The sequence below is a fragment of the Gastrolobium bilobum genome, unplaced genomic scaffold (genome assembly GCF_033153095.1).
Source record: "Gastrolobium bilobum isolate Gb01-03AN ecotype WA unplaced genomic scaffold, APGP_CSIRO_Gbil_v1 utg10898, whole genome shotgun sequence".
Lineage (NCBI taxonomy): Eukaryota > Viridiplantae > Streptophyta > Magnoliopsida > Fabales > Fabaceae > Gastrolobium > Gastrolobium bilobum.
In genome coordinates this window covers 245,858-258,057 of record NW_026897461.1, presented here as the reverse complement: position 1 = coordinate 258,057, position 12,200 = coordinate 245,858, and the positions used below count along the sequence as shown (strand labels likewise).

Below are 12,200 nucleotides of genomic sequence, written 5' to 3'. Positions count from 1 at the left end.
TCAAGTTGTGGCCAAGAACGGTCTACCCAACATAAGGGGCATTTCACTCTCTTCCTCCATGTCTAGCACGATGAAATCAGCCGGGAAGATGAATTTGTCAACTTTAACAAGAACATCTTCTATGATTCCATTAGGTCTCCTCAAAGAGCGGTCAGCGAGTTGTAGAGAGACCATGGTTGGCTTCAACTCAGTAATTCCCAATGACTTGCATATTGATAATGGCATCAAGTTGATGCTTGCTCCGAGATCACATAGTGCCCGACCAACATTAGTGTTGCCCACCGCAATTGGGATGTTGAAACTCCCAGGATCTTGAAGCTTTGGTGGGAACTTCTTCTGTATGATGGCACTGCACTCTTTAGTAAGTGCTACTGTCTCACAATCATGCAACTTATGCTTTCTAGACAATAAATCTTTCATGAATTTAGCATAATTAGGCATGTTAGATAAAGCCTAAGCAAAAGGAATATTAATTTGCAGCTTTTTAAACATTTCTAAGAACCTGGCATATTGTTGCTTCTGGGCTTGTTGCTTGAGCTTCATGGGATAAGGAGGTTTCTCAAAATGAGAATAATCCATCAGTTTCTTGGGAGCTTCCACATCTTTCTCCTTTGCTTCTTCTTTGTCTTGCCTTGTAGGTTCTTCTTTTTCATGCTCCAGCTCAGGTGTTGGCTCATCAACTTTCTTTGGCAGAACTGATTTCGGCTTTTCTTGAGGAGTGATCACAATTCCACTCCTTGTCACAATGGACTTGCATTCCTCCTTTGGATTCATAATTGTATCAGTTGGGAACTGTCCTTGAGACCTTTCAGCTAACTGCCTAGACAACTGGCCTATCTGACTCTCCAAGTTTCGGATGAAAGCCTGTGTATTCTTGGTATTTGCCCGAGTCTCTTCCATAAACGCATTAGAATGTTGGGCCATTTGTCCTACTAGCTTCTCCAAATCAGAAGGTTCCTTAGCTGGAACTGGTGGAGGCTGCAAATAATTATTAGACTTGAAGTTCAGACCAGTTCCCTGCACCCTCCTCTGAAAATTATTACTCCCAGAAGGATAATTCTGATTCCTTGGAATATTTGGTGGCAAAGGTCTTTGGTCATACCAAATACCATTTACTTGCACCTGTTGAGGAGGATCATCAGACAGTAGGGTAGGACATTCATTAGAATCATGGCTTTCCTTGCAGTATTCACAAATAAATGAAGCAGCTTTAGCTTGGACACTAGAAAACTGCATTTTATCAAGCCTTGATGTCAAATTCGCCATATGCTGTGATAATAATTTATTTTCAGCCAATGCTGAATCACTGTTGTCTAGGTGAAGAATGCCTCTCTTAAGCTTAGATGACAACCCTTCATTTTCATTGGCAACCATTCTTTCAATCAATTCAAGAGTCTCATTTGCTCTCATTGACTTAATGCTACCACCTGCTGCACCATTCAGAACCATCCGGATTTCTGGTTTACAACCGTTGAAGAAGATCCGGACCTGATCACCATTGGTCATGGGGTAATGAGGACACCTCCTCATTAGATCTTTGAACCGGTTACAGGCTGCACACATAGTTTCACCCTTAGCTTGAGTGAAATTTGTGATATCATTCACCATTTGATTGTATCTTTCCATCGAGAAAAACTCCGCAAAGAACTTGTTTGATAAATTCTCCCATGAAGGAATACTTCTCGCAGGCTGCCTCTCCAACCAATTCAAAGCTTTTCCTTTAAGAGCAAAAGGAAACAGTCTCAGCCGAACTGTATCATTGGACACTTGAGGATGTTTAGTCGAGTCACAGATCATCAGGAATCTGTTTACGAATCTATGAGGGTCTTCATCATCCTCTCCACCAAACTGAGCTCTCTCCACCAAACGAATATTATCAGATTTGAGCTCCCAATTATTGTTGCCAACTTCAGGATAGACAATACTTGAATTGGGCCTGTTAAATAATGGCGTCAGGATAGTGTCCATGAGTGGATTGTCTTCTTCATTGTTCCCTGCCATGATGTATGTTTCTTCAGACAGAATTTCTGACTCGTTGAATTCAAGTTTCTTCCAAGCAAATTTCCTGTTTCTCTTTTCAGTTTTTGTAATCTCCAAATCAAGTGGAAATTATGGCTCTTTACCTCGCATACAACTCAGAAAAGAGATTAGTAGCACTGTTCAAGAAACACAAAGAAATTAAAAATAAAATAAAATAATATCCAATCTTAAAAATCAAAATTAATTGATAAAAGATACGCCAATCCCCGGCAACGGCGCCAAAAACTTGTTGCGAAAAATCGGCAAGTGCACCGATCGTTCCAAGTAATAAAAAGTGATAAGAAAAGTATCGTCTCCACAGGGATTGGGTCGAATATCAATTAATTGTTCCTTTTAAGAATGGATGAACAAGAGTTGATTTGAAAGTAATAGTGGTTGTAACAATTGTGAACTATTCAATATTTCGTGAACAATTCAAAGAGAAGATTGAAAACTTAAAATCAAAAGTTGAGAATTGAGAAAATATTGTAAAAAAACTATTGCAGTAAAGGACTCCAACACCTTTCCGATTCCCACCTTCTAATAATGATTAATATTTATGTTTAATTACCCAATTGATCAAACAATTCACCATCTATAATTAATTAGTTAAGCCCTAATCCCTTAGTGATCTTAACCTTATTAACCCTATTAGAATCCTAATCCCTTAGAAATCCCTTTTGAAGTTAATCTTTAAGCCCAGTGAATTTTCCACATTTGCAGTTCATATAGCCTATCCCTAGTGCATACATGAACAATTATCTTACCCTTTGTTAGGAATTAGAATCCCAATATTCCTATTGTAAACACTAACCCTCGCAATCCTAATAGAGTCACGAATTCTAAAAGAATTATGGGATGAAGAACAGAATAAATAAATTCAATTGAATAATTAACCATAAACTTAACCAAAATACAAGGGGTTCACATCAAGGGTTGTGACCCTTACCACAATATAAAAGAAACTAGCCAGACATATTCATGTCTGACAAAACAAAATATTCAAAAGAATTCATAAAAACTAGAAATAACCGGAAAGAATGAAAGAAGAAATCTTGATCTTCAGTCACCGAAAGCTCGCTCCAATTCCTGTCGCTCGCAATTACTCCCGTGCAAAAAGTGTTTTCCTCTTGAGGTCTGAATCTCTATTTATAGAGTTTTTGACCTAGTGTAGAAATCTTGATTGAATCTTCATTTAAAACTTTCTTTTAATCTTCTGTTGATACTGATCAGATTTAATATTGAATTTCCGCACCTCCCACGCTACTAGTGTGGTTCCCACGCTGTGAGCGTGGGAGTTTTGTTCACAATACTGGAGCACCACGCAACTAGCGTGGTTACCACGCTGCAAGTGTGGATTTATGGAAAGTCTGGCACTACTAGCGTCAGTCCCACGCTAGTAGCGTGGTAGCTTCTGCCTGTTTTTGATCTCTGGCGCTACTAGCGTGAATTCCACGCTAGTAGCGTGGATTCCTCTTGCTGAAAAGCTCCTTTCATGCTTTGAGCATCATACCCACGCTATGAGCGTGGGCCTTCAGTTTAGCTTTTTCCTTTTTAGCTCCAGTTTGTCTGTTTTTCCTACGAAATCAACATAAAATCAGTATGCAATCTTTGATTAAGATCTTGACAGATCAACAGTGATTATTGCCCTTTTTGCTTAAGATTTAATCAACATTCTTTCTCTTTTTGACTTAGATTTCGTTATATGCTGAATGCATATCAATAGACAGTATCAGTTATGGCACCAGTTCTCATTATTTCGACCTGAAACTTGTTATGCCAGTCCTATATATTTTCTAGTGACATATACATAATTTTCATAATTTTCCGAGATACTTCATCGGTACGCATTTATACCGTGGAGCAGAACCGGTATCTGCACTTTTCGTAAGAAAAACGACTTTCAGAATTCTTAATCACTTACTATAATTATTTAAGCCTTCTCATAATTATTAGGGACAATTATAGAATTATTTCCTAATTCTCCTATTATTTAATTAATTTTCTAAATTAACGGTGTAGGTTCTTACATTCACCCCACCTTTTTAAGGATTTTGTCCTCAAAATCAGAAACATACATGTCTCGGAAGTCGGGGTAATTCCTGAGAAGCTCGTCCTCTCGCTCCCAGGTACACTCCTCAGGAGTTCTTCCTGTCCACTGTACTTTGACCATCGGAATGATCTTGCTCCTCAGCTGCTTCTCGCGAGGATCGAGAATTTTGAATGGTCCGATGGGAGTTTTCAAGTTCTCCCGAACCTCCACATCTTCCGGTTGCACCACATGCGAGGGATCTGTTATGTACTTCCGAAGTTGAGACACGTGAAACACGTCGTGGATGTTGGCCAAGTTCGGAGGTAAGGCCAGCCGGTAGGCAACAAGTCCTATTCTACCAAGGATCTGGTAGGGCTCAATGAATCGCGGGCTCAGCTTCCTCACTCCGAGGGCTCGACCAACACCGGTGACAGGTGAAAGTCTCACAAACACGTGCTCACCCTCACTGAACTTCAGTGGACGATACTTAACATCATAATAGCTCTTTTGGCGATTTTGCGCCTACTTCAGCTTCTCTCCGATCAACTGGATTTGCTGGGTAGTATCTTGGACAAAGTCCAAGCCAAACAACTCCTTATCTCCAACGTCAGACCAGAAGGTAGGAGTCCGACATCTCGTACCATACAATACCTCGTAGGGTGGCATGCCCAGGCTAGCATGGAAACTGTTGTTGTACGAAAACTCTACCAATGGCAGGTACCTATCCCATGCTAAACCCTGCTCCAAAGTGCAAGCCCTCAACATGTCTTCCAATGTCTGGATGGTCCACTCAGTATGTCCGTCAGTCTGAGAGTGATAGGTGGTACTCAATCTCAACTGCGTACCAAAAACTTCCTGCAGCGCCTCCCAGAACCGAGATGTGAACTTCGAGTCCCTATCACTGATGATACTCTCGAGCATCTCGTGAAGCCTCACAATCTCGCGAATATAAAGTCTGGTCAGCTGCTCAGTAGTGAAGCTCACCTTCACTGGAAAAAAATGGGCAGACTTCATCAATCTGTCCACAATGACCCAGATAGAGTCATAACCACCCTGAGTCTTCGGCAAACCCACCACGAAGTCCATGGAAATGCTATCACATTTCCATTATAGGATCTCAAGAGGTTGAAGCTTACCAGACGGTTTCTGATGTTCTATCTTCACCTTCGGGCAAATCAGACACTTGGACACAAAAACTGCTATGTCCTTCTTCATGCCCGACCACCAGTAATTCCTCTTCAAGTCCTGATACATCTTTGTGGCACCAGGATGGACAGTAAACTGGCCCTTATGAGCCTTTGTCATCACCTTAACAGTCAAAGGACCTCGAGGAACCACAATCCTCTTCTGGAAGGTCAACAATCCATCCTCATTCCAAGATACACCGTCCTGGTTCTTCACATAATCTAGGCACTCTCTCTGCACTTGCGCCTCTTTAATCCTTTCCATGAGTTCATTTTTAACTTGCACGGTTATCATTTCGAGAAGTGCACCCCCAAACAAAAAGGTCACCGTCAGATCTCGAAACTGCTCAATGATGTCATAGTCACCCATGGTCAAACTGAATAGACTCACGGATTTTCGACTCAAAGCATCAGCTACCACATTGGCCTTGCCAAGATGGTACTTCAACTCAAAGTCGTAGTCCTTCATATACTTCATCCATCTTCTCTGTGTCATGTTCAGCTCTTTTTGATCAAACAGGCACTTCAAGCTCTTGTGATCACTGAACACAGCAAACTTCATGCCAAAGAGGTGATGCCTCCAAATCTTGAAAGCAAACACAATCGCAGCCAACTCCAAGTCATGAGTCGGGTAATTCTCCTCATGAGGTTTCAACTGCCTTGAAGCATAGGCAATCACTTTGCCAATTGCATCAACACACATCCGAGCCCCTTTCCAGAGGCGTCCGTGTACAGCTCAACTTCCTCAGCAGGATCAGGAAGGACCAACACCGGTGTAGTTGTCAGTCTCTCCTTCAACTCTTGAAAGCATTCCTCACACTCGTGAATCCACACAAATGGAGTCTTCTTCCGGGTAAGGCGTGTCAAAGGTAAAACTAGCATGGAGAATTCCTTAATGAAACTCCGGTAGTAACCTGCCAAACCCAGAAAACTCCTCACCTCAGTCGCCGTCTTGGGCCTCTCCCAATCTAACACAGCCTCAATCTTGTTCAGGTCTACTGCAACTCCTTCTGCAGAAATTACATATCCAAGAAACTTCACAGACTTGAGCCAAAACTCACATTTAGAAGGCTTAGCATAAAGCTTTTTCTCCTTCAGCACTTGCAACACAATCCTCAAGTGCTCAGTATGCTCCTCCTCCGTCTTGGAGTAAATCAAAATATCGTCTATAAAGATGATCACGAACAGATCCAGGTACGGCTGGAAAATCCAGTTCACGTAATCCATGAAAACTGCGGGTGCATTTGTGAGTCCAAAAGGAATCACCAAATACTCACAGTGACCGTATCTCGAACGAAATGCAGTCTTTGGGACATCCTCCGGCTTTACCCGAATCTGGTGGTATCCGGACCGGAGATCAATCTTCGAATACACACAAGCTCCCTTAAGTTGATCCAACAGATCATCAATACGCAAAAGGGGATACTTGTTCTTGATTGTCACCTTGTTCAGCTGTCTGTAATCGGTGTACAGTCGCATAGTCCCGTCTTTCTTTTTCACAAAGATGATCGGTGCTCCCCATGGAGACACACTCGGTCGAATGAAGCCTTTCACCGAAAGGTCCTCAATATGCTTCTTCAGCTCCACCAACTCTGGTGGCGACATTCGATATAGAGCTAATGAAATAGGCCCCACACCAGGCAATAAGTCAATGGAGAACTCTATCTCCCTCTGTGGTGAAAATTCAGGAATATCCTCAGGGAACACCTCGAGGAATTCCCTCACCACAGGAATGCCAGTGATATCCTCCTGTGCCCCACTCACTACAACTCCCAACATGACATATCTGAATGCGCCTGCACTCAAGGCTCTCCTAGCCTGCAGCAATGAAATAAAAGGCGAGGAACTGACTGAGGAATCACCCAGAGACATCACAACTTGTTTGGCGCAACAGTCAATCATCACAAAATTTCTGGACAACCAATCTTGAATATTAAGCTACGCTTAATTAAAATTGCGGAATATTCTTTTTCTTTTCAAATATGACGTCATTATCAATTACCAACTTGATTACTTAATCAATTTCATAAAACATCGCCTGAATGTAAATTGAAATAAGACATCTACTGAAATACCTCAATATAACATATAAAGTGAGTATCTAAGCCACAACATTACATCACGTAATCCGGACAATATCCTGATACATTAATACAACTCTAATAAAAGCAAGACATAACAAGTCTACGTGGCATGGACAATCCCCATGCTCGCCAAATCAACAGTGTCTCAACAAGATAATACAAAATCATAACATGAAGCAAAAGCATAAAAATAGCAAGCATATCCAGCATCCAACATGTCAACATATAAAGTCATCACTATCTAACTCAGCTCCGGCTTCCTGCCGCCTGAGGTCTCAACATTACCTGACCCTAAAATAAGCATTCCCCAAACGTGGGGTGAGATCTCTAAACCAGAAATCTCAGTAAGACAAGGGGTCCTCAAGGATCTTCCACCCCAAGCTCACTTAAATGTGCAATATAAGTTCTAAAAGCATTTATATCAATATAAGTTCCAAAACTATGCAGTGTAACAGATATTCATGCCATGTGTGTCAAAACTATTCTACTAGCCAGAAAAATGCATGAATACGTCTATACCTACATGTAGTACAAGGAACACCGCTTGCACCTCACCCACAGCCTCACCATCTTGTATGTACCACATACTCAGGCTTACCGTATAGGTGGAACACCACATGCATATCATAAAGGCACTAGCATATAACGGCTCAACAGTATTTCCAAAACATCAAAAGCATGTAACACGGCATGCATATAACCATACCCCCATGGGACATGGTGGAACCACAACATGGCTAAACCGAGGACACGAAAGCTTACCTTGCAAGCTCACTATCCAATGCCAAGAGTCCTCACAGCTCAAGTCCAACACACAACAGATCACAATCTGATTAAGGACCAGCAAGTGTATCAACATACATAGCTCAAAAGCATTAACATAAAGACTATGTTCTCCTTTAACGATTTACGTCTTAAGGCTTCCAACAAAGCCACAAGCCCTTAATCACAAGATTCTGACTTAGTTCATTAATTACAGAAGTTCAACTTCATCAATCTAGGGTCCACAAAACCCCAATAGCCTACTGTACACACATCACAGCTACTGTTCTTTGAAATCCCAGAATATCCGGATATTCCTCGGGGCATATCCGGATATGCAATATCCGGATATCTCATTGACCATATCCGGATATACAATATCCGGATATCCAGATTCCAATATCCAGATATCCAAATCCCATATTCTGGATATCAAATATCCGGATATTTCACGGGCAGATAACCGGATATTTCACGACAGAATGCAGAAACTGTATTTCGTGAAGATATCCTTCCAAGGTTGGGTTTTTACCGATTTCAGACACTTAAGCATGCATTTCAAAGTGTGTTAAGCATTACCTCAAGTTAGGTTATCATCTTTTAACCATTACATGCATCAAGGTTCCATTTTTAAGCATAAAAACTCAAGATCATGGGTTGAACAACTCACCCAAGCTCAACCAGCCAACAAAGGGTGCTCTTGGAGCTCACAAGACAACTCCAAGGTTCTGACTCCACAAGGTATATGAAAATGGTGCACAAGGTTGGTTCTTTCTACTCAAAGGTCACAACTTTGACCTTCAAATGCCATGACTATGGCTCCTACAACCCCAAACAGCAAGGTCAGCAATTAAACATCCCAAGAACAGCTCCCTAGACCCAGAACAAAGCCACCAACACACTCCCAAAGGTGATTCTCACACACACCAAGTGTTTAGATGAAGGGAATGGAAGAAAAGGCTTCAAAGCTCAAGAAGTAAAGAAGAAGAGCAATGAAACAGTGTTTGAAGACTCTTAGCTGCCCAAAGTCACGTAGGAAAAGAGAGTCTAGGGTTTTGTGCCCAATAAAGAGTGTATATATAGCCACTTAACCATAAACACACAGTATTAACTTTAATTGTTACACTTAGCATTTTAATCCCAAACTTTGGATTCTTAACCTACCCAATTTTACTAGAATTATCATATTTTTATTATATTTTTCAAAGCACCTTTCCGGTACGCGCTTTTCATAGCCAGTACCAGTTTCTGGCACCAGTTCTCATTATTTGGACTTGAAAATCGTTTTACAAGTCCTATATATTATTCTAGTAATTATCATGCACTTATTATAATTTTCCGGGATACTTTTTCGGCACACATTTATACCGACTAGCAGAACCGGTATTTGCACTTTTCTTCCGAAAAACGACTAACAGCATTCTAAATCACTTACTATAATTATTAGAGCCTCATAATAATTATTAGGGTCAATTTTAGAATCATTTCCTAATTTTGCATAATTAATTAATTAAATACCTTATTTAACGGTGCAGGTTCTTACAGCGGTAGTCACCCGCAACGGTGGAGAAAGCACAACAATAGGCAGCTCAAGCCCCACAGCAATCGGGGTTGCAATAAATGAATGTGTAGCCCCAGAGACAAACAAGACATCAACATCAGATCCACCAATGGAAACTGTACCTCTAACAAGGTTCGGAGCTCTCTCCGACTGCTGTCGATCTAGGGTGTAAACACGAGTCGTGGCAGGTGGCACTGCAGGTGCCGCTGTAGGTGGAAGGGAGTCCATTTGAAGTGGAACTGCCTGAACTACTGCAGCTCTCGTCATCGACGATATACACTCTCTAGAATAGTAGCCCTCCTTGCCACACTGGAAACAAATCAATTGGCAGGTAGCACACGACCCCACATGAACCTTCCCACATCCCGTGCATCTGGGAGTAGGAGGTCTCGCTGTACTTCCTGAGTGGGAGTCCTCTTAATCTGATTTGGCGCTTTCCTAGCCGCCAACTGCTTCCCTTTGCCCTTGTCAGCAAACTTCTTGCCCCTCTAGAAAGTAGAACTACCAGTTCCCTTCGTCTCAGCAATCTTGGCCCTCTTGGCCTTACTCGTAATACAGACATCCTCGATGTCCCGACACTGTTGTACCAGTGTCCCAAAATCTCTCGATGCAGCACCAGCAATCCTGTTTGCGATCTCCTCATTAAGTCCCCTGCGGAACTTAGCAACCAAGAATGTCGGAGTAGGCATAGCTATCCAAAAGTGCGCAAACTTTACCAGCTCATTAAACTTAGCCAGGTACTCATCAACAGACATCGAGCCCTGCACCAATCTGTCAAATTCCCCCTGCTTCCTCTCCTGCGCATCATAAGGGAAGTATCTGCCCAAAAAGAAGTACTCGAAGAATGGCCATGTCATCACATGACCCTGCATCTCATAGGTGTGAGAGGTGTTCATCCACCACTCGTGTGCATCGCCCTCCAGCATATATGTGGCGAACATCAACTTCTGCGGGTCGGTGCACTGCATGACTCAGAAAATCTTATCCAATGCCTGTAGCCATCTCGCAGCAGCAATGAGATCATAAAACCCATCAAAGGACGGTGGGTTATGTTTGTGAAAGGCATTAAGCCGTCGGTCTATCACATCACGATCCTCAGCAGGCTCCGCGTAGGGTTCCATCACCCCAGTAAGGTGGCCAGTGCCCTCAACGTGACTCTGGCTATCGTACCCCATACTCACCAAATAAGACAACATAGCCAACAGAGTCTCTACACAATAATCCATAAGATGAAGCTAAACACATAATAGAAATAGACATAATCCAGCATCCATGCATAATCAGCATAAGCAGATAAACATCAATCAACTAAGCTCCGGCCTCCTGCCGCCCGAGGTCTCACCCCTGAGTTACCTGAACCTGAAAATAGTGCCTCAAACGTGGGGTGAGATCTCATAATAGAAATCTCAGTAAGACAAGGGGTCCTCAAGGATCTTCCATCCCAAGCTCACTTAGATGTGCAATATAAGTTCCAAAAGCAATTTAACAGTATAAATTCCAAAACCAGTGCAATGTAGCAGATAATCATGTCATGTGTGTTATAACTAATCAACTGGCCAGAGAGATGCAGGAATACGTCTATTACCCACATAGTACGCGCCCATGTCGTACCTGCCCACAGGATCACATCCCGTCTAGGCGAACACCACATACATATCATAAGGCATTTGCACTTAACAGCTCAATAGCATTCTAATAAAACAATACATGAAAACACATCATGCATATAAACCATCCTCCCATGGGATATGGTAGAACCAACAACGGCTAAATCAAGGACACGAAAGCTTACCTTGCAAGCTAACTATCCAAGCCAAGAGTCCCCACAAGCTCAAAGTCCACAAACAGCAAGATCACAATTTGTTTTAGACCAACAATCATATCAACATTCATACTCTACAAGCATACAATATAAAGACAACGCCTTTCCTTTTACGTTTCATGTTGTTAGGCTTCTCACAAGGCCCCAAGCCCTTAATCACTTAGATTCTGACTTTACTAATTATTACAGAGGTTTAACTTAACCATTCCAGGGTCCACTAACCCATAACTCAGTTCTGTATGAACAGTACAGTTACTGTCCTCGAAAACCCAGAATATCTTGATATTTGTCGGGGCCATATCCAGATATTCACATCCGGATATGCATATCCGGATGTCATATCCTGATATCCATATTCAGATATCTACAGAGCCCATATCCGAATATCAATATCCGGATATCATATTCAGATATTTCACGACAGAATGCAGTTTATGCATTTCACGATATATCACTCCAAAGGTTCAACTTTAACCCATTAGAACGTCCAAGCATGCATCTTTACACTTTTTAGGTTCATATACTGGTTGGTTACTTAAACAACTCATAACACATGCCAAGACTCCACTTTTAACCATTAAATCTCATGATCAAGGTTGGTGAAGCTTACCACACTTCAAAACAGAGAAAGGATGCTCGTGGAGCTCTCTAAAATAGCCTCTATGTTCTGACTGCCTAATGTACGAGAATGTGCTCAAAGAATGGTCATTTCTCTTCAACAATCACTCCTTGAAGC

General features: G+C 41.9%; 1 protein-coding gene across 1 annotated transcript; it reads right to left on the bottom strand.

Moving 5' to 3' along the window:
- On the bottom strand, positions 1-2,001 carry LOC133307102 (uncharacterized). The gene is made up of 2 exons (XM_061507525.1): positions 601-2,001; positions 1-336 (listed from the first exon to the last, which is right to left on the bottom strand). The coding sequence occupies exons 1-2, from the start codon at positions 1,999-2,001 to the stop codon at positions 1-3; spliced, it is 1,737 nt and encodes a 578-aa protein (XP_061363509.1).
- Positions 2,002-12,200: the final 10,199 nt, after the last annotated feature.